Source organism: Heloderma suspectum, chromosome 4 (assembly GCF_057233095.1).
Source record: "Heloderma suspectum isolate Gila_16-S chromosome 4, 16-S_ref, whole genome shotgun sequence".
Taxonomy (NCBI): Eukaryota; Metazoa; Chordata; class Lepidosauria; order Squamata; family Helodermatidae; genus Heloderma; species Heloderma suspectum.
In genome coordinates this window covers 262,471,657-262,495,462 of record NC_139461.1, presented here as the reverse complement: position 1 = coordinate 262,495,462, position 23,806 = coordinate 262,471,657, and the positions used below count along the sequence as shown (strand labels likewise).

Below are 23,806 nucleotides of genomic sequence, written 5' to 3'. Positions count from 1 at the left end.
ACTATGCCTTTATCATACTACATCTCTAAGAATGATAATCTGTGTCAGCCTCGGGTTATATTCAGAATGGACATTTCCCGCATGGCTGGTTGCACTGTTTATTACTAAATCCAAAGTGTTGCATGGGATTTTCTGCAACACTCCTGCCATGATCTGTCCATTTGGGTAGTGGCACTTTTGCTGAACAGCAGGTCCACACAAGAGCTGCTGTGGCTGGCAGCTGGTATCCACCACACAGTGTATGTTGTTTATTACATTTCTGCTGAGAAAAATATTTCCATGAGAAAAGAGGCATAATTGAGGATATCATGATAAGCACATCCTATCTGTTCTTCACTATAAAATACAGACTTTGGACAATATGATTGGAAGAAGTATGTGTTGGGACTTTCGAGAGTTTAGCCTGGGATGAGACTTTAATGCAAATCTGGAAGTGGGTACTTTCAGAGGATTTTCAAAGTGTTATCTCTGTCATTACAGCTCCAATGCTGTGGGAAAGAAAGTGATGCCTCAGTGAAGGCCACCTGTCCAAAAGACATGGAGCAGCCCAAAGTACGTACCTTTGACAGATGTGTCGGCTTAACACCATAGCAAAAAATAGCCTTGAAACAGGGTAAGACATGTAAGCCAGAGAAACTGGTGTGTGTGGAGCCAGAGGAGAAGGCCTGGACAGGGGCCATTTGGCACCTGTGTTTTTTTTACCATTAGTCATTTGAGATGCCACTGAGGAGTGTGCCAGAAGGACTGACTCTTAAGCAGCTGTTTGCTGTGCCTGCCATGGGCTGCTCTGTGAATCTGAACCACACCACTGCATAATACAACCAGAGATTAATAAAGAGTGTTAGTTGGCAGCAGAGTTGGTTCCCCTAGTCTTCATATTTGCTTGCAGCCTCCCATGATGTCTGAACCAATTGACAATTTCCTGCTCCCTGTACCACTGAGAATCCCAAGAGGGCCAAACTAGATGAACATGAAATGCATTTTCTATCTCTTTTTTATCTGTATTTCATGCCAGTGGAAGCTTTCCTCCCAGGTGGAACAGCAGTTTGGCAGGGCAGGGCAAGGGGTGATTCTCATAGAGACAGTGGGCCGGTTCACATGACATGGGGGTAGTTAATAAGTGACGGTGACTTGTTAACCACCCCCACGTGTGCCAGTCACATGCAGGCTCATTTCCCTAGGTACCTTCAGTGACACGTCTTCTCATGTCATCTGAACCCAGCAAGGTTGGCTTGTTGGGGGAGGTTTAACAAACCACCCAGAACCCATGGCCTGTTGTAAGGTTGTGGAGTGGTTTGTTAACCACCTCAACAAGCCACCCTTGCCAGGTTCAGACAACACTAGAAACTGCAGCAGGGGGCTTGTATCAAAAACCTGTCACCCGTGGGCACCACAACCCACCATGGCTTAAATAAGCCACGGTGGGCTGCAGTTCTTGTGCAGACCAGGTCTATGATATAGAAGGAAAAGTTTAAACCCATATAGTGTGGTCATGACGACTGTTGCTATTTCATTTTTTAAAAACCAATGGAATGTATTCATGCATTTTATGCTTCTTGTAGCTTGGCCCATAATTGTCCATTTTTGTGGTATTAATCTGTGTTTACTTGCTTGGAAATGTCTAGGGCAGGGGTCTCCAACCTTTTTGGACCCCCAGGCACATTTGGGAAAGTGAGAAACTGCTGTGGGCGCCACCACAAATTGTCTAATCAGTGGATTGCCATTTTGGCGTCTACCTGTCGCATCTATGAATCTTAGGCTGTGTCTTATTCAGCAAAAATGTTTGCCTTGTGTCTATTAGACACTGCAACATCTATTTAATAAGGGGCTAGGAGGTTGCACAAATGAGTGGGAGAAGCCGAGACTGCAGTAGAGAAAGGAGAGAGAATAGAATTGACTTTCTGGATTATCCAAAGCTGTTAGCTGCAGCTGCAGCAGCAAAGTGATCTTTATACAGTTTTCACAAACCAAATTATAAAAAGAGCACCATCAAAACCATGGGAAAATATTATTGATTGTTTTAAATGAAGAGCATATAATTTAAATAAAACTATAAATGCCATCACAGCCCAGTGCTTGAGCATGTTAGGATGATAATGAGGTGAAGTTTGGTTGGATGTATTAGATTTGGTTGGACATATTAGATATAATACCAAATATTTTAGAGACTACAGATATTCAAGCAAGTGCTTCTGTGGTGGTGTGCTGGGCTGCCCACATATTTCAACTCACCGTTTTAGCATGCTCAAGGCCAACATCCCAACTGTAGCAAAAGCAATAAAGACAAGCAGAAGACCTAAGCAAGTGACATTTGGATGAGGTGGTTGTTCTCAAGGGTGGGTCAAAAGAAGCAACGTTAGGATGTTAGGACGTTTTCCAGAGGCAGATGCTGCAAAGAGGAAAAGGGTGAACTAAGCAACTGGAAGAAGGCATGGGCCAGACTTTTCCTATGGTTGCAACAGGCAGAGGTTATTAGGAGGACTGTCCTTTAGGAGAAAGAGGAAGGCTCTTCAAGACCACTGTGATGTTTAAAACATAACAACTTTGTGTCTCTAACAGAATTGTCTGGATGAAATTGAGACTCTCATTGACTCAAAGCTCCATTTAGTTGGCATTGTCGGGATTGCAATTGCTGGGATCACAGTGAGTAATCCATTTATTGATGATGTTGTTGTTACTGCTATCACAACCACTATCATCCATGTGTTTATTAAAAAAACCCAAATCTGTCCAAGCCAGGGAAATTACAGCAGGTTGCTGAGGAGCATGAATATGACCGTAGTGCCTGGCATGGAACTCAGATGGCTCTGCACATCTCCATTTAGCTAATAGGCTGGTAGCTCCTCAAAGGAGGGGTGCAAGATGTGTGGGGAAATCACACCAGCTCCTAGGCTGTGATCTATGGAAAGTCCAACCTCAACTCATGTGTTTGTAATTTTAAAGAAATTATTGCTTTTATAAATTAGCAAAATGCTTCCCAAGACAGGGACATCTTCACCCAACAAGCCCGGCCCGTCATGCATGATGCCACCTCTTCTGGCTGGGGGAAGAGCTGGTTCAGGAGACAGTTGGCAAGCAGTGCTGTGCTGTTTCACCTTGCAGCCTGTCACCTTCTGCAACTTTTGGGCAAGGGTGCTATATGCCTTGCAGCCTCAAAGGAAGGTGTTTTCCCTTGACACAGCCAGTCCTCTTTACTCATACCTGGCTGGCCCCCAAACCATCCTTCCTCCTTCAGCCCAGCCTGCCTGGCCTGTCTCTTCCTTCCCAGTTTGATTTTCTCTGAGGCAAGCCAAAAAGGGCAGGATAAGCTCCAGTCCTCAACACTTGCATTAGTGTCATCATCCTGGAATCTTGGGTAAAGGGTGGCATATAAATCTATTAACAAACAGTGTCCCTTACTTGCATTTCCTATTTAGGAAGACTTTATAGTGCAGCTTTGTTGTAAGATTTATTCCAGAAACTGGGAGGGCAATAGGTATGTGAAGAAGGAAAAGCATGGCTAAATATTTTTGATTCTAACAATAGTTTTAAGTAAAATAACATTTTGCTATGCTGTGCGTATTTTTCTGGAGTTAGAAGTAGTGTCTGAGGATCACCAGAATTATTGATGGAAGATTTATCTAAGCAAGCATCCACATTTCTCAGGGCCAAATTACACTAGATGTGACCAGGGCAGCCCTGTTTATTCATGTGTCTGCTGCTCCATTCACCAATAATGGAGGGGTAAGAGGTCTTATTTTAACACCAAAAGGGTGTGCAGAAGAAGGCAGCTGAGCCCTTCTCTGCCTAATCTCCGTGCACTCCTTTGCATGAAACACTGTTCCCCTCAGCTGAGTTTAAATAATGGAAGTGTCTAAATACTATGTTTAGATATTGTGTTAAAATTAGACCCCAACCTACACATTTTGTAAACCAGCAGGGCAGACATGTGAACAATATACATGGTTTTCCCCCCGTTGTGTCTACTTTGCCCTCACTAACCATATTTTGCCGGAAACATTGTTCTTCCAACTCTAGAGCTGGCTAGTTCATAATCTGTGTTATATAGCCTCTAGGTGGCACCATTATACATAAGCCTGGCTTGTAGGAGGAGATCTGAGGGGCCAAACTAATCTTTCTTTCTTTCTGTTTCTTTCTTTCTTTCTTTCTTTCTTTCTTTCTTTCTTTCTTTCTTTCTTTCTGTTTGTTTATTATATTTATACATTGCACCCTCTGTCTTCCAGATGCCTGGGGCAATGTACAATGAAAACATTAAAACATCACACCCCCACCCCACACCGCCAAAAAACCACAGGAACAACAAAACATACAATAAAATATGAGTGGCATTAAAACTGAAGAGTGACAAAACATTATACAACATTAAAAGCTCAACAGAACAGTCTTTACTGCCCATGTAAAGAAAATAAGGAAGAAGCCAATGTTACCTCCTTGGGAGGGAGTTCCTCAATCGGGGTGCTGCTACTGAAAAGGCCCTTTCTCAAGTACCCACCAATTCAGCCCCGCTAAGTGGTGGAACTTAAGCTGTGCACAAATAGCCTCTCCAAATTCTCCACCCAATTTGTGGGCAGAGAAATTGGGGTAACAATTTCACCGAATTTTTCCCAGGGGAGGATAAATTCTCCAACGGTTTCTCACAGATAGGGCTCACTATTGGCAGGGGTTGTAGCACAGGGGTTTTTTTTTGTTCCTAAGGGTTTTTGGTTTATTGCACTGCTTCTGTAAGTGGCAGCAGCATCAACTGTGTCCAGGTTTCCACTTCTTTGAGGCAGAATTTTGAATTTCTTTTGCTGGTATTTTTGAGCTTACCTAATCACTGCGAGGTGGCCGAGGGTGCTGAGTGTGTTTTGTCTCTCTATTACACACCTGTCCATTGCTCTGCAGCCTCCCAGGCCACCTGCACTTTCTGAACTGAAAAAGCCCCATGGGAGGAATTGCCACATGATGTCTTCCTCATGATGGCTTTAACTGAAGTGCGGGAAGCTGAGGAGGCTATAGGCTGCCACAGCGATTATTGTACAATGACAGACAGGACACTCATGCACACTCCTTAGCCGCCTCATAAGTAAGGTAAGCACAAGAATCCCAAACCCAACCCATGAGAATTTCTCCAAAATTTCTCCTCGTTTGAATGTCTTTTTGAAAGCAATTTCTTTTCTATCCAATTGAATGAGAGTGGTCGAAAACATTGTGGGAGAAATTTTTGGCACAGCACTAGGTGGAACATATAACAAGGCCTTCCGTGGGGTGAGAATAGGAACTGCAAGTTCAAACCATATTGTTACCTTGTGCTTACCAAGACAGTAGGTGAGCAGAGCACTGGACTCAACTGACCATACCTGCCTGAAAGCAATCATTCAATTTCTCTGAAAGGCCAAACATAGTGACAAAAAATTGCAAGCATTTCTTGGGCATCCTTTAAAAGATGTTCCTTATCTTCCAGATATTCGGCATGGTCTTCAGCATGGTCCTCTGTTGTGCAATCCGTAACACAAGAGACATGCTGTAGGACTCTCTCTGCATGAGATTACTTTCACCCCAGGGACTGGAAGGCTTCTCAATGGAACTCTGCAAGAAGCGCTTGCCCACTCAGCTTAACAACTGTAATCCATTTTAATTAGCAGCATTAACCAGCTGACAGAGAAAAAAGGGACGTTTGATGAGCCCAAGAGTTTGCATCATTTGCATTTAAAATTTTGAGACAAAGACATCTGAAGTGAGCAAATAGGATGAGCTTAAAAATGCCTTTTCCAAGACAATGGCAGCATCTGAAACTATTTTTTTTTGTAAGATTACTTTGCACATGTGTGTGGGTGAACAGTGCCTGTATTTCCTTATTCAAGTACATGTTTGTTTTGGCATACAGATGCATGTGGTGCAGCTGCACAGATATCTGTATATAAGGTACTCCATATGATCTTATGTATGTTTTGTGGGTGTCTGTATTTGCATGCATGTTCCTGTAGTATATATACACTTGGGTGCATACCCAGCCAAAAGCCCTTTCCAAGTGGACTCCTCCTTGCTGATAATCTGTGGAGAAACAAATGGATTTTGAAAAACCAAATGTCCCCTCCAGTCTTTATTCAGTCTTTGCAATATTTAAAGGGAACTAGATTTAACCAATTGGATTGAGTTAAATATCATACTACTAGGCTCTGTTCCTGGACAATTCTCATCCATGGGAAGATTTCTACTGATTTCTTTGCCACATGCAGAATTGTTTATAGGCCAGGGGCCTTATTTTGATCACTGGAGGCTCCATGGGGAACCCTCTGGCCTGCACAAAGGAAGACAGAGCAACAATGGAGTAGCTCGCAATTAGTGGAGATCAATTAAAGCAATAGGTGCAAAATGAAGTTTATCAGGCACAACAAAGAGAGCCTTTTGTGAAACCAAGCAGACATTTTTCTGAAGAGGGTCTCTCTCTTTTTAAAAAAAATATCAGTAGCTTAGTCTCCCTCAAAATATATTGGGTTTCCTGGTTGTTTTCCCCCCAATAAATATTACTTTGTGCCACATGACTTAATTATTTTTTATCTCCATACAAAGGTCCTTTGTGCACAATCAAAAACACTATGTCCCATCTACATTATATGCTTGGTGTGATAATCCCACAAACCCCACTGCAACACAAATAACATGAGATCGTGCCATGCTGGTGCAGCACAATTCTAAGCATATTTATTCAGAAGTAGGTCCCTCTGTTCAGTGCAATTTATTCTCTAGTAAATGTTTAGGATTGCAGCATTAATGGATAGGGATTATAGACTTACTACAGGTGATAACCATGCTGCTGTTCACAACTGTTTATTCATTACACAAGCACTTCTATGCTCACTTTGCATAGCAAAGGAGTGCACAACTAGTAACCGACATACATACATACATACAGCTACTAGCTGTTACTCTAATTAATTATGTTACTACTTTGGCTGGATCATAATATAAGCATGTGCTTAACTCTCCCATTGAAATCAGTGGGAGTCCAAAGTTCTTAACTCTGTTTCAGTTTATTTTTTTAAGGAAAGATTCTTGAAATGACAGGTCAGTGCAGAGGTAGCAGAAAGGCCTTGCTGTACTTTAACTCTAAAAACAACACAAAAAAGAATTTTTAACATTTAATTTAAAAATAAACCCAGGCTGGAGGGAGATGGGTCACTTGTCATTAATGACATCACAGACAATGTTCAGTAAGAGACTGTGACACTTGTACAGCCAGGTTTACAACAGCAGTCATACTAGCAACCTTCAGTGCTATGTGGGAACTATGTACAACTGTACATTTATTTTGCTAAAAAACAATTGCTTGTAAAGAGCCAGAGAGACTAGAGGAAAGGGTGGGGAATTTGGGGCATACAGTATGCTGTGGCCTTCTTCCCCATCTGTGGCACAGTAAGAAGTATCAGCCAAACTAGCCTTCAGAGTTCTGATCATTTTTAAAGTTGATCTCAAATGGTCTACCTTTGCCTCGGAGCCAGCCCTACTGTTAGGCAGTCTGAGGCAGCTGCCCCAGGTGGCAGATGCTAGGAGGAGGACAGCAGCAATCAAATGTTGAAGGACAGCTGTGTGTGGGCCATATGGCCTGCCTTACGGCCCCTAAGCTAGCCTGCTGCCCACAAGTGTGGTGGAAGACACTGTCCTGTCACCAGTGTTGAAGTAAGATTCAACTGCCAATCTGACCAGCTTCTGTAGATGGGAGGGGATGCCATTTTGTCCTTTGTGTCAGGCAGCACAATGTTTTTGGCTGGCTCTGTTTTGTCTTATACCTGTTCTAGGACTGAAAGAAGTCAGCACAGACTCAATGCTTGAATAGAAGCTGCTCCGTCTGGTGGGACTCTGTATGCATAGGATCCATGCTACAGCAGATGCCAATACACGACTGGGAACTTTGGGCCAAAATGCAGTGACCTTTCAGGAGATCCTGTCCCTAGGGTTCTGGGTAATAGAATGTGGGTCAACATTTTGGAACAAGGAAAGTGGCATTTTAATATCTTTCTTTTCCATTGATTCTTCCTGAAACAGAGCTAGGGTTACTGCAGAGCATTTTAACTAGTTCATGCTATTACTGTCTGAAGTGGGTAAAAGTTGTAGAAATGACACTGTATGCTTGAAATACCTCAGGAGTGAGTTTACAGTTTGCATCTATGCTTTGTATTATTTCTGTTTATTTCTACTAATATGTTCCTTGAAAAGTAATCAGATGGAATTAATCCAGCTAGCCAGAGGGAAATTTATCATGCAGTCCTAATACATTACAATCAATGGGATCTTGCCATTGACTTCAACAAGAGGTGCACCCTTTGGAACCTTTCTATTTGGCCAGTTTTCTGGGAAGCGGTCTTTTAGGAATCAGAACTCTGGTAATGGCCTCTGTTCTTCTGTCATTTTCCGATTCAGTTATGTTTTGCTATGAATCGGAGTAGTCTGTCTAAAATATGTTATCAAAAGAACACTGTTTTTTAAAAATACAGATATAGATATTGATATATGTGCTACATGTACACGTTCCATCAAAACATATTAAAAGCATATGAGACCTCAGGGAAAGCCTTCTGTAGCAGGGCTTCATTTGAAGCGCAATGTGCACCCAAGTGTGTATATGTGTGTCAGAGAGTGAGAAGCCCCAAGGTGTATGTAATCTTTTCTTTCTCCCACAAACATTAATGCATGCACACCCCATCTCCCCCAAGAGACTTAAGCTATACCTCTTTATCTGTCTCTATTCCTTGGCCCAGTTCAGACATTTGGACTCATAATATTTCACATGAGGGGGTCTGGGCACAGCTTCTGGAGCAGGCACATGATGTGCACAATTCACCCTGCGTACACAAGTGGTCATTTGGTACTGGTGGCTCCTGAGGCACAGGCACAGCCTACACGATATGAAATGCATTGTTTGGGGTCTGAATGGCTGAATAAAGCCCTTGTTCTATTTGGGAAGCAGACTTACCTGCACTGTAAGTAGTTCTTATTTGGGATTTGATGGTTGGGGTGATCAGGAATAGCTGGGAAAAAGTGTGTGTGTGTGAGGAGGGGGTCATCTTTGTTCAAAAATGTTCATTAATATGAAAACATCTTAAAATTCAGATTTTGGATTCAATGGGAATTTCTGCCAGTTTTTCAATTGGAAATGGATATCTTCCTGGAATTTTTATTCCAGAGGAAAATTATGGGAGAGCCCGTTCTAAATGAGAATGAGATATATGTCATTTATTTATTTCCAAACATTTCTACCTTGCTCTTCTATTTGAATAACTAGCAATTCCCTTAGGAGACGGATCATCTCCATCAGAATCCCAGCAATTCTCAAATGAAACCAAAGCTGTCCTAAAAGTGAAAACAGCAGGATGCAGAACAGACATTAACAAAACTGGTAACTTCTGTGGCGTTTTACAGAGTACCCAATCTTGCCATCCCTGTTTTTCACTTTGGTCCCTGACTCCTCCATTATCCACTGCAGACCTTTCATTTTTCCTTATAGGCTCAGGGCTTGTTCAGGTGGATTCCATTTCAGGGAATAGGAATGCTGTTGCAATGTTCCCCAGGCACTGTAATCCAGCTTTCCAGACTGCTTTCAAGTTGCGGTGATCCTTGTCAGCTCACACATAGCTGACTGAGATCAGTGTGGACAGTGGGGTTTTCTTCCCTTTTGGGAAACTTCCCGTGCTCCCAGTTTTATGCTACAGGATCAAACCAGGCACAGAGGAAGCATTAGTTGGATTAATCTTGTTTTCACTTGCATCCCCACCTTCTCCTTTCTATCGCTTACTCCTCTTTACCTGGATTTAGTAAATGAGACAGGCGAACTGATGTCCTAAATACAGGTTAAAGAGCTTTGTTCTGCTCCATTCTGGCAGCTGCCATTTCTCACTGGCAGTGCGAACTACACCTACTCTTCCTACTAATCAGAATAGGTATATGGCATAGCAGGGGCATGGACAGTGCCAGGTCAGAAATGGCTCCAAGTCAGACTCTGATTAACTTTTGACATTTCTGTGAAATGGCTTTGTCCTTTCCAGACCTCACCCCTGCCTTCTGAACTGTTCTGATAACTGTACTATGGGTAGCTCCCAAAGGTGGGGATGTGTTATCTGCATAGACAGATTGGGCAATGCACACACCCAGTGAAAGTAAACTGGAGCAGGAAGGGCATACACATACGCACACATGCCATTATTTTATTTATTTCACATTGGAGCAGTGATGACAATTTTGGGTTTTGCTTCGTTCTTCGCTGACTCCATCAGAGTTGCCAAGCTTGGAGAAACCAGTCTTGCTTCCCAAATGTCATCTCTTGTTGCTCAATTGCTTCTTTACCTCTAAGTGCCTTTTTGGAACAAGCCTGGGTGCCAGTTCTACAAGTAGATTTTTAAAAAATCAAAATCAGACTTGAACTATATTACTTCCTAGCAAATTCTCACTTCCCCATGTCCCATTGTATTTTTTTCTATGCATGTAATTGTTATACCTGCCCCGGGATAATCTGCTTTCCAGAAATAAAAGCATGTGTTTGGAATTGCAGGGCAGAAATGCAATGGCACCACACGCATGTTTTTCTGGATTATTTGTGTGTCCCAGAAAGCAGCATATATTAAGTCTACCAGTGCCTTTTAAAAACTCCACAGCTGTAGCCCTCCCACCTGACCATGTCAGAAATAACTTCTAATGCCATATTTCTTTAGGGTGAGGGGAGAGTCTCTCACTTCTGAATTACATTTGAAATATATTGTATCTTGAGTATCAGCAAATGCTGGCAAATGATTATTTAGCTCTGTCTATCCCTATCTTAAACTCTGCATTTTTCTATGATGTTTTGCTAACAGTTTACAATGAGCAAGAGCTGGGCCTACTGATACAGCTGCTGGGGCAGACAGGTGCCACCTTGGATTCTTGTGGGGGATACACCCTTTTCATTGTGCTGCTGCTGCTGCGGCTGAAGTCTGACATCATTTTATTTCCAAGCTCTGCTAGGGAAGGCAGCCTTTAAGAGAATTAATTTGAGAAATGCCCACTGCAGGGATCTAGCAGGAGCATCAGACAACAGTTTGAGGGAAACATGGAGGTAGTGCAGTCAAATGCTCCCAAATGTCTTCATTGCTGCTGATGAAATGGAGAGGAAAAACCAGCACCTCAAAAATGCAAACTCCAAAAAGAGCAAACTCAGGAGCTGAATAGTGTAATGGTTCACTATGCGCCATGTGTTTCAGAGTGTCCTTCCAAGGAGGCTTGGAAGATTTCGAAATCCCGCACAACCTTTGCAAAGAGGAGAGAAAGAAAATGTTGCTCTTTTGTTTTTTAGGCTGCCATATCTAAAGAGGTACAGGGATTTCTAAATCTTTCAAGCTCCTGAAGAAGGCATCCTCAACTCCAAAACATGTCAAGCTATTAAACCATTTGCACTATTCAGCACTTGGGTTTGCTCTTATCTTTAGTGTTCATTGCTGCTGAGCAAGCAGTACTTCCCAAGCTACCAAACACGTGTGGTCTATCTCAGCACAATGACCCAGCAAACATGCCAAGCAGTGCCATACTGCTTTGGGGGTGGGACAAATTGAGGACCCTTCAAAGTACATTTAATAAGCCCTTACTCGGAGGGGAAGCTTCTAACTTTTTTTCCCCTTGTGGAGCCTTGGGTACATTATGCATCTAATAGATGCTCAGTCCTGCTTAAGGTAAATATGGGCGTTCTCACTAACCATGGGAATGACTGAACTGAGTTCCAAACCTTCCACTGTCTTCGTTGTATCTGTTGGAGAATAGTGCCTGACCACTCCTGGCAAACGTGCAGGGATCAGGCTAGACCTGACAGCCACAGCACCACCAAACTGCTGTGCCTCCTTTGCAGATTCCCTGGTGGAAGCAATTATTTTATGTGAAAATGTGTTGTTTTCTATTGAAATGAATGTGCAAAATTGTTATTTCCACCTTTTAAAGCCTACATTTTAGAGTGTGCAAGAGACCTCATTAACTCTTAAAATTATTATAGAAATGTAAATAAGCAGAGTCCTCCTTCCCAGTGTGCCTGATACCTCATAGAATCAGTGCATCAAGTTGTTATCATGGGAAGTTAAGTATATTCACTATGTAGTCATTTCCCCTGGCTGTAAATGTTGTTAAGCAATTGTTCTGTTACTGAAATATGTTCTAGTATGGCCGGCTTTCTGAATGCATTTTTTTATCACCCTTTCTCTACTGAAGTTGATGCATAAATCTAATAAAAATAATCTGAAATAAAATTTGTGAAGTGTTTCTTTTTGCTAGCCAATGTTATAACACATGTTACATATACTAGCTTCCTTTCTCAAATATATCCATGGTGTTGTGCAAGAGAATGGACTGGTTTCGGGGGGTGGGGTGTTGGAGAGAGAGAACCTGTGGTTCCAAGCAATATTTGCACTAACAGTGTACTGAGGGCATATGATACGTGCCGGTAGCATGCTGAAGCCATACCAAGGTGCACACTATGCATTTCACCCTTTTACTCTGTTTTGCCATTTCACTTAAGTTACTCTCCTGTAATTCCAAAGTGATAGAGAACCCATAGGATTTTTTGTTGTAATGTTTTGGCAACATTATTTCAATCTGGTTGAGGCGGAGGATTGCTGCTTTGATCTTTATTCTGCAGACTCAAATGACTGTATAGTTTTCCTTCACTCCCTAGCCATTTTCTTAGTAAAGATTTGGCAAGCTTTTCCCCTAAATCCATGGCATCCATTCTTCAGAAACCTCAGCTGGCTGCCTCTTGTTCCTTAAAGGGCTCTTTTACAGATTAGTAGTATGTCATGATATGTTCAATTAGGCATATACAATGAAAAGAGCATTTCTGAATAGGCGGCCCATTCACATTAATGACGAGTAGGCAAGCAAAATGTTTAGTGGCAAGGGAAGAATGTTCTCTGTGGGTTCCTACCTTCTTCTTGAATTAGAATTCCACCTCCACAGACATAAAGTGGGATCTCCAAGCTCTTACGCTGTTTGATTAATGCACACTTCCAAGCTTTTCTCTGCCAGAGCTTCCTTTCTTATGTGTTGGGGCGGGGGGGGAGAAACTCCTCACATTGTTATTGATCATGCCAAGCAAAATTAAATTGCATTTCAGGTGAAAATGACCATGAGTTCTAACTCGGGCCAGACCAACAATATCTTTTTTTTTTATAAAGTCTGGTAGATCATGGGGGTACCATGGATATATTATATCCAGACATAAGCAAAGCATCTGACAAGGTTTCCTATGATATCCTTGCTGACAAGATGGTAAGATGTGGGCTGGATGCTACAACTGTTAGGTGAATCAAAGGCAAGTTAAGCAGCTGTACTCAATGACTGTTCATTAGGTGAGGGCCAAGAGGCTGTGAGAGTTCACATGGGCTCCTGCTGGCTCCCTGAGCTGTCCTTCAGCCTTCCCTCCGTCTGCCGCTCCTCCCCTTGGCAAGTAGTTAAGGCATGGCTGCCAGAGGCCGTACCTCTGCGCACTTGGCAGTGCATTTCTAGTCGCACAAGTCCTTTCTCTCTGTCTCTGTCTCCTGTTTAGGTTGTGGTATTTATTTTAATTATGGTTTTAACTCTGAAGCAGCATAAATTAAGGGCGTACAATTCTACATCTGGAACTCCTAAACTTAAACAACTTTGTATTGATGATTGTATAACCCACTCTATCATATCAGCTGCACACAGACTTGTGCAGGACCCACTTTTTTTAAAGAACCCATGCCAATATTTGATAAAATCTCAGAAGACATCGGCAAGCTTATGGCACAAGCTTTGGGTGAACCGCTTGATGAGAGCCTACTCTAGGCGGACTGCCCCATTAAAGCAGACTTGGTTGCCTCAGTTGATGCCTCAGTCCCTCATTTGGAACAGGATAAGAGAGCTCTTTCCTTTAACTTGCTAAGTCTCCTGCATGACAATGATTTGGAGATCCTCTCTAAACATTGTCTCCTGACCTCCAAAGTGAATACTAAACCTTTCCAGGAAATCTGGGCCATTAGGTTGATGGTGACATGCTTTAAGTCTCACTTAGAGGTGTTTGTCGAATTGCTTAGTCAGGGTTTTCCTGTGGTGAACAAGGAACTACCGTATATAGTCACAGAAGAGGAAAGCTCGATTTCAGAGATCTTTGGACAAATCCTCCTCCTGTTTGCAGGAGATTCCGCCCCCCCCCCCCCGCTTCATCTGATTGCCCTTGTTGAGAAGGCGGGCTGGTTGGACCCTGAAGCAGCTAAGATAGGTGTTACCAACTTGAAAGTACAACTCTGTCAGGGCTCTAAAGAGTAATAAAAATCCTGGTAATAGGTTCCCCAAGAGGAGGAATCTGGAGAAAATGAAATGTATGTTTAATAAAAGATTGGGAGCAGGGGCTGGCAAATTGTCAGCGTATAGAGCAAATGTTCGCAAGAAGGCAAAAGGGTTAAATTTCAAATCACTATTAACAGTATCAGATAACAAGATGCTAAAATGAAGGACAGGCAGAGGCAGGTCAAACATCTGAAAAGAGAGAAAATACAGATGAACACCCCCAGCCCATAGTCCAAAATTACTCAGGAATCCAGTATGCAGGCAGACCCCATTGGCCTAGTTTCGAAACAGGAACAATCAATCGCATGTCGAAAGACCCCCACTATATGATAGAACCAGTCTTGTCTGATTTTAATGAGAAGCCATCTAGTCTTCTCAAATTTGGTTCTGCCCAAGGTTTACTCAACTCACAGAAATACTCAGCTCATAGAAATAAGGTAGAAGTAGGGATGTACAAAATCCCTTACCTCCAGTCCGCGGGGGGAGGGGGGGAGGCGATCCGTTCCTCCCCCCCAGAATCCTCACTGGCCAGCTCCATTCCGCAAGCGATATGGCTGCCACTGCAGTCCGTATCGCTGTCTGAATGGAAAGAGGAAGTGATCCGGATGCAAATGGCATCCGCTATGCCGTTCACGTCCCCGTTTCTTCTTGCAATAGGCTACGTAAGTATCTATGTAAATAAAGACGCGTAGCCTATCGCGAGAAGAAACGGGAACGCAAATGGTGTAGTGGATGCCATTTGCGTCCGATCACTTCCTGGTTCCACGCAGGACAGCGGAACGGAGTGGGCCAGGAGGGGAGATTCGGCCTGTTGCATCCGGGGTGGTGGGAGTAAGTACATTTGTTCTGCCACGGACTCCGGGGGGCCGAATTCACTGAAATTCAGCCTCATTTGAGTCTGTGGCAGTTTTCATGGCCATCCCTAGGTAGAAGACTTTTTGCAGGCAGTGAGACATTCTGGTCTTAAGGAACTTATTGCCCTGGACATAATATAAATAGAATACATCTCAAGCTCCAGAATTTTGGCCTCACTTGCAGACAATTTGATCAATTCAGAGCTACACTTTTCTATGCTTAAATTAGAATCTCAAATCCCTGGTTCATTATGGCAACAACATTTTGAAAACATTTTGAGAGCCAGCATGGTGTAGTGGCTAGAGGGCTGGACTGGGAGCCGGGACATCTGGGTTCTAGTCCCCACTCAGCCATGGAAGCTCACTGGGTGACTTTGGACCAGTCACAGACTCTCAGCCCAGCCTACCTCACAGGTTTGTTGTTGTGAGGATAAAATGGAGAGGAGGAGAATGTAAGCCGCCTTGGGTTCCTTGCAAGAAGAAAAAGGTGGGATATAAATGCAATCAATCAATCAATAAAACGTTTTGCAGGGACCTGCCCATGTAGAGGTTAATTCCACTTGTATGGATCTCCCTGACAGGCCATTGGTCTCAGTCTTGGAAATCAAGCATTTACTCCACAACCTGGTATCTGGCAAAGCACCCGGGGGAGATATGCTCCCTGCAGAATTATTTAAATGTAATCTTGCCTGGTGGGCCCCACTGTTGGTGAAGCTGTTTTCATATATTAATCCAACTGGAATCATCCCTGCCAGGTGGGGGTCCAGCATTATATTTCCGCTGCACAAAAAGGGCAAAAGATCAGACCCTGAGAATTATAGGGCAATTAGCCTTTTGGACATAGTTTCTAAAGCATTCCGAAGATTCCTGTTGAATAAATTGGAAGCGTGGGCAGAAGAAAACAACATACTTGCCAACGAACAAGGTGGTGGGGAAGGAGGACAATTGATCAATGCTTTGTGCTCTCCCATTTGATTTGTAAAAGTCTGAATAGGCCTGGAGGTAGACCGTATGTAGCCTTTGTGGATTTTACTTCTGCATTTGATCTCATAGACAGAAACAGTTTATGGGGAAAATTGTCACATACAAGCATTGATAAGTGGCTGCTGTTTTTGGTGCAGAAAATCCACTCTCATACAGATCTGAAAGTTTGTACTGGTCTGTCAGGAGCACTTTCTGGAAAAGTCACACCGGAAGAGGTGTTAAGACAGGGCTGCATACAGGCCCCCTTTGTGTTCAATTTTTATGTGAATATTTTAGTGGCAGGTTTAAGTTCCCTGGATCACTTCCCTCCATGTTTGGGACCTTGAAATGTTATTTTATGCAGATGATATGACCCTTCTTTCAACCACTCCAGTAGGTCTAAGGAGACTTTTAAACCAACTTAGTTTGGTCCACAGACAGGAGAAGATCATAGAATAGTAGGGTTGGAAGGGGCCTACAAGACCATCAAGTCCAACCCCCTGCTCAATGCAGGAATCCAAGTCACAGCATCCCTGACAGATGGCTGTCCAGCCTCATCTTGAATGCCTTCAGTGTGGGAGAACCCACTACCTCTCTAGGTCATTGGTTCCATTGTCGTATTGCTCTTAACAGGAAGATTTCCTGATGTTCAGCCGGAATCTGGCTTCCTGTAACATTACAGGAGCCCATTATTGAGCCCATTATTCCGTGTCCTGCATTCTGGGATGATCGAGAAGAGATGCTGGCCTTCCTCTCTGTGACAACCTTTCAAGTACTTGAAGAACGCTATCCTATCTCCCCTCAGTCTTCTCTTCTCAAGGCTAAACATGCCCAGTTCTTTCAGTCTCTCTTCACAGGGCTTTGTTTCCAATCCCCTGGTCATCTTTGTTGCCCTCCTCTGAACCCTCTCCAGTTTGTCTGCATCCATCTTAAAGTGTGGCGCCCAGAACTGGACACAGTACTCCAGATAAGGCCTAACCAGTGCTGAGTAGAGGGGAACTAGTACTTCCCAGGATTTGGAAGCTATGCTTCTATTAATGCAGCCCAAAAGACCATTTGCCTTTTTTGCAGCCACATCACATTGTTGGCTCATACTCAGCTTGTGATTGATAACAATTCCAAGATCCTTCTCGCTTGTAGTGTTGTTGAGCCAAGTATCCCCCATCTTGTAACTGTGCATTTGGTTTCTTTTTCCTGGGTGCAGAACTTGGTATTTATCCCTATTAAATTTCATTCTGTTGTTTTCAGCCCAGCACTCCAGTCTATCAAGATCACTTTGAATTTTGTTTCTGTCTTCCAAGGTATTGGCTATCCCTCCCAATTTTGTGTCATCTGCAAATTTTATCAGCATACCCTGCACCTCCTCCTACAAGTCATTAATAAAAATGTTGAAGAGCACTGGGCCCAGGACTGAGCCCTGCGGTACCCCACTCGTTACCTCTCCCCAGTTTGAGAAGATCCTATTGATAAGCACTCTTTGAGTCCGATTCTGTAGCCAACTGTGGATCCACCGGATCGTTGTTTCATCTAGCCCACTTTGAGCTAGTTTGCTCATCAGGATATCATGGGGCACTTTGCTGAAAGCTTTGCTGAACTTGAGGTATAATATGTCTACAGCATTCCCACGGTCCACAAGGGAGGTTACCTGATCCAAAAATGAGATCAGATTTGTCTGGCAGGATTTGTTCTTGCCAAATCCATGTTGGCTTCAAGTAATCACTGCATTATTTTCAAGGTGCTTCCAGATGGATTGCTTTTATCATCTGCTCCAGAATTTTCCCCGGGATTGATGTCAGACTGACTGGTCTGTAGTTCCCAGGTTCCTCCTTTTTGCCCTTTTTGAAGATAGGGACAACATTAGCCCTCCTCCAGTCATCCGGCACTTCACCCGTTCTCCATGATTTCTCAAAGATAATAGACAGTGGTTCTGAGAGTCCTTCTGCCAGTTCTTTTATTACTCTGGGATGCAGTTCATCTGGCCCTGGAGATTTGAACTCATTCAAAGTAATTAGGTGTTCCTTGACCATATGCCTATCGATCTCAAGCTCAATCCTGCCCCTTCAGCCTGTACTTTGCCTTTGCCAGGGGCGTAATAGACCCTCTTTTGGGAGAAGACTGACCAAAGTAGGAATTGAGCACTTCTGCCTTTTCTTTGTCATCTGTTATCATTTTGCCATCCTTATTTAAGCCTTTTTGTTGCATTTAGCATCCCTCGTTAACCTCAGCTCGTTCTCAGCTTTAGCCTTCCTGACGCCATCCCTGCAATTCTGTACTACCTGCCTGTACTCTTCCTTTGTTGCTTGTTCTTCTCTGCGCTGCTGAGTTGATTATAAATTAAAGTTGGTTATAAATTACTCCAAAACCAAGGTTATGTTTTTTTCTAAAAGGAAACAACTACATAAATGGTGCCTTGATGAGCATACAATCGAGCAATGTTCCAGCTGCAAATATTTGGGGGTACAATTGTTCTCAAATGGCAACTGGAAACCCCACACAGAGGCAGTAAAGTTTGCCACCTGGAGGACTGTTAAAACAACTTTATCAGGTGACCCAATGGTGGTTCTCTGGTGGGCCCAGCGTTGGAAATATATCTAACTCAAGTATTTCCCCAACTTCTGTCTGGTGCGAAGATATGGGGTCAGGGTCATGCCCCAGCAGCTGAGACCATTCAAAATACATTTTTGAGAGAGCTGCTGGTGCTCCCACTGGGGGGGTCACTTTTTCCCTGCTAAGAATGGAAGCTGCAATTATGTCTATCAAAGCAAGAATAGATAAAGCTTGCATCCTTTAATGGCAAAAGACTACTGAGCTCCACTGATGGAAATTTGGCAAAACAAAGCTTTCTTGAATGAATTGATAAGTGTGGTTGGGCCCAGCGTTGGCTAGTGCTGTCCCAGGCCTATTTTGAGGATCCCCGCAACTCCCTAATTAACTTGGATAAGCATTAGGGACAGAGTTATTTTCGAAGCAGATTGCCATGAGACTATTCTGGCTAGCCAACACCAGGCCTTCTCACCATGCTTCAGTTTTTTCAAAAGAGGACAATATTTACAACAGTATTTCCAAGATTTAACTTTTGTGGTTCTCAGAAAGGCTTTTACAGCCCCTCTTTCTCAAACCATGCTAACTGCTTATTTGGACAGAAAGTACAATGGGATCCCTTTGGCTCTGCGGACCTGCATTTTTGGCTCTGGGGAAGTTGAGGATATAGTACACTATCTTCTTCATTGCCCCTTGTATGAGGAACCCTGGGCCTGCCTTTTGGGGGACCTCCTGAAAAGTAGAGCTGGCAGGTCTCCTGTGCAAATCATCTGTGATCTACTGGCAGACTATAACAAATGTATTACAATGAGGGTTGTATCTTTTGCAGTAGCAGCTCAAGAAATCTGTTGTAACATTTTAATGACATCTGCTGTGAATTGCCAAGGAGATAGTTTATTATAACGTAAAGCTGCATGAGCTTGTCCAGTTTGTTCGTTTGGTATATTTGTTATATAAACTTTTTTATTCTCAGCACCAGTTTTTAATGAACTGATTTGTTTTAACGTTTGTATGGTTATTCAGTTTTATTGTGGCCTGATCTTAGCATTTTTACTTTCTTATTTTCTATTTTTCGTATAGCCCCCCGGATTCTGCTTTTAGGTATTCAGTATTTGATGTTTTCGCTTTGGACTGCTCATTAATGGTTTTGCACCACCCTGGAGGGAGGTCTTGAGTGGAATGCTGCAGGACTCTGTCCTAGGCCTTCTGCTGTTCAACCTTTTTGCATATCACCTGGATGAAGATGCAGAGAGGATGCTTATCAAATTATTTGCACATGACGCCAAGCTAGAACGGATAGCCTACAACATAGACGACAAAATCAAGATTCAAAAGCTGGAATACTGGGTCAAAATTAACAAGATGAAATTCTGTTAAATGCAAATGTAAAAATGTAATGCCTTTATGTAAATGTGAAGTCTTACATTTCAGTACAAAAAACCACAACAAAGGCATGAATATAGGATGGGGGAGACCTGGCTTGGAAAAAGTACATGTGAAAAGGATCTGTGTCACTTAGTAGATCAGAAGCTGAATATGAGCCAGCAGTGTGATGCGGCTGCATAATGTCCAGGTCATGGGAAGTAATAGTTCCACTCTACTCTTCATTAGTCAGGCCACATTTCGCCAGAACTGTGTCTATTTTAAGAAGGGCGTTGACAAACTAGAGCAGGATGGTGAGGGGCCTGGAACTGTTGGAAGAGCTTGGTATAAGCTGAAGGAGAGAAAATTAAGGGGAGACATTATGGTGGACTTAAAATATCTGAAAGGCTTTGTGCAGAACATAGAGCAGACTTTGTTCTCTGTTGCTCCAGGAGGCAGGGCTAGAACCAATGGGTGGAAATTACAGGGAAGCAGATTTCAGCTAAACGTTTGGAGAGACTTCCTAATGGTGAGAGCTGTTTATTTATTTATTTTTATTTATTTATTTATTGCATTTATACCCCGCCTTTCTCCCTCTCGCAAGGAACTCAAGGCGGCTTACATTATCCTCCTCCTCACCGTTGTATCCTCACAACAACAACCCGGTGAGGTAGGTTGGGCTGAGAGTCTGTGACTGGCCCAAAGTCACCCAGTGAGCTTCCATGGCCAAGTGGGGACTAGAACCCGGATCTCCCGGCTCCCAGTCCGTCACTCTCACCACTACACTACACTGGCTGTGGCAGTGGAACAATGGAACAGACTGCTGCAGGAGATGGTGAGTTCTCCTTCACTGAATCTAAGCAGAGGCTAGACAGCCATCTGTCAGTGATGCTGTAGACAGCCATCTGTTTGCATTAAGTAGAGCCTACACTGAGCGGGCGTGGGGGGGGGGGGTTGGCTTAGACGATCTCCAAAGCCAACTCTGGGATTCTATCAGTTTTTAAACAATAAGCTATAGCTTCCAAGAGTATGCTTAGATAAAAGGAAATCACCCAAAAAAATTTAAAGAGAAAGGAAAATTTTGTGTTTGGCATCATCCCTTAAATCAGAACCAAGGCTTTACTTGCTTACCTTTGCTATCATCACTAGCAAACTAACATTTTTAAAAACAAAAAAATGTAATGAAACCAGCCAAAATGGTGTATGAAGTGCTCCATGGGGAAAAAGATTCATACTTAGCTGTCCTACTGAATGTGAAACACCAAAAAAAGGGTATGTTAGATAAAATCAGTGTTTGTAGGAGTTTACAAGAACTACTGTAAGAAGCCAATCACAAATTAGAATTGGTTGGCTTCTTGGGACTCATTCATAAAGTACAATATTATGTTTGTTTTTTTATTAACTTCTACCTGGTATCAGTGAATTCCAGAAGGGCAGTCATCTGTTGCAGCAAGAACAACGAAGTGTTGTGGCACCTTAGGGCACAATCCTATGGCCGCTAGTCAGCAGCTAGACAGCCATAGGATAAGTCGCTTCCCTAAGAACCAACTTCCACCCCTCCTGCGCTGCCTTGTAGGCAGCATGGATCAGCCCCTTGCTCCACGCTCGTAAGAGCAGCGCAGAGAAGCGAAAATGGGGCATTCCTGGGGGCAGGCTGGGGAGGAGAGGGCAGAAGTGCCTTTCCAATGCTTCCTATGCTTCGTCCAGTGTCCACCACCACCACCCCACTCCAAATTCCTGCATCTAGACAACTGAAATCAGCTGTCTAGCCACAAATGCAGGGCGGCTGAAGCACGGAAGGGAAGATCCTCTCCACGCTGCTCCTGCCCTGCATTGGATAGGCAGTCGCCTCCAAGTCCGGAGGCAGCCGCCTATCCTGATAGGATTGCATCCTCCAAGATTTAAAAAAAATATTATGACATAAGTTAACGTTTAGTAGACTAGCAGCACAATGCTATCCATGCACACACACACACACACACACACACACACGAGTTGGGGGGGGATTCTAAACAGTGAGGCCAAAAAGCTATGAAATGCAAGAAGTACGGGAGGTCTAGAACATATATGCAAAGCTCAAATGTATATAAGATAAGAATAGCACTTACATATTGCATGTGGCGAGGTAGCAGCCAGGAATTTCAATGATGTACAACATAATTAGGAGTGTACGAAACTCCGCTTACCTGGCTCCACCGGGTTCCGCAGGTGGGGGGAAGAGATCCGTTCCTCCCCCCGGAATCCTCGACGTGGGGGGAGCAATCTGTTCCTCCCCCCCGGAATCCTGCCCGGCCGGCTCCGCTCCACGGCCAGGCTGCGGAGCCATTGGCCTGGCCAACCTGGAGCTGGGCCTCCAGCCGCTGCCATGCTGGTGAGGATGCAAATGGCGTCCTGCATAGGGGACGCCATTTGCTTCCCTACGCAAGCCCATGATAGGTTACGTATATATTTACGTACCCTATCACGGCTAAAGCAGAGACTCAAATGGCATCCCCTATGCCATTTGCGTCCCTGATTTAGCCATGATAGGCTACGTAAATATATACGTAGCCTATCACGGGCCGGCGTAGGGACGCAAATGGCGGCCGCTACGACGGCTGCCATTTGCGGCCGCAGCAGCCCAGCAGCAGCTGGAGCCGCCATCAGAGCCAGGTAGGCTCCGTTTCACGGGGCTTTTGCGGGGTGGTGGGGGGCTCCGTTCCACCACAGATTCCGGGGGGCTGAATTCACTGGAATTTGGCCCCCCTGGGATCCGTGGCAGAATTCTCTAACATCCCTAAACATAATACAAGACATTTCAATTACTCATTAGGATAAGACCAGTCACATTCCCAAACAAGGCCAAGCCCAAGCCCATCCCATTTCAGAAACCTGGGTGATTGCCTGGGAATCCTGAATGTTGCATGCTTGTGATGACATTTGGTTTAAGCAAATTACTGAAATTCTATTTCACTCTTTCTCAAAAGCATGTTTTAACAACAGTTAAAACACACACATAAAACAAAATATGCAATTAAATTAAAGTTACCATGCACCTACTTAAACCTAGCTGGAATTCCAACCCTATCAGGGAAGTTTTACAGCTGTTCCAGAAAATATTTTGGTTTGGACTTAGATGAACCCTTTAACAAAAGAGAGTTCCACAACTGTGTAGCTGAGAAAAGACACCCCTTGATGTTCAAACTTGGATCATGTACGATACAGTCAAGATGGTATTCTCAGGCTGTAATCCTATGTTCTACCTGGGAATAACTTCTCTTGAACTAAATGGGACTTACTTCTGAATAGAAAGGTATAAGGCTGCACTGTCAGTCCATCTCAGTCATGATGCTACAAAGGACAAAAGATATATACCAGGGCTGGGCAAAATGTGGCCCTGTTGCTGAGTCTCTGTAGTGGTTTCTCGGAGAGTTTTGGTGGCTAACAACCAATGTTTTTGCAGCTGCAGGCAGTGTGGTGGCAGCAGTGTGGCCCTCAAGAGGGTCTGGAAATTGACCCCCAGACTGCCCAAAGTTGCCCACCCCGGTACACAGTAAGGACATGAACATGCATGCTTTCCTATCATTGATGTCAGTGGAATTCAAGTATATGCAACAATGTCCAGAATTGCAGCCAGTAACGGTAATTCAAAAGTGAACATGAACTTGCATATAATCACCTCAGATTTTCAAAGGGGGGGGGGGAAACCACTTTTTTGTCATTGTCATTTTATTTATATACCATCTTTCCACATATATTATGCTCAAAGTGTTTTACATTGTAATAACAAGAATAAAACAAATAGATCC

General features: G+C 43.5%; 1 protein-coding gene across 2 annotated transcripts in view; it reads left to right on the top strand.

Moving 5' to 3' along the window:
• The window catches only part of TSPAN2 (tetraspanin 2), an 81,587-nt gene extending 69,356 nt beyond the window's left edge, over window positions 1–12,231 (top strand). For both annotated transcript variants that reach the window (XM_084853582.1, XM_084853581.1), the window contains 3 exons: window positions 481–552; window positions 2,560–2,643; window positions 5,444–12,231. In XM_084853582.1, coding sequence (XP_084709708.1) covers window positions 481–552; window positions 2,560–2,643; window positions 5,444–5,509 — 222 coding nt within the window. In that variant the 3' untranslated portion in view covers window positions 5,510–12,231. The remainder of the gene's footprint in view (window positions 1–480; window positions 553–2,559; window positions 2,644–5,443) is intronic.
• The last annotated feature ends 11,575 nt before the right edge of the window (window positions 12,232–23,806 follow it).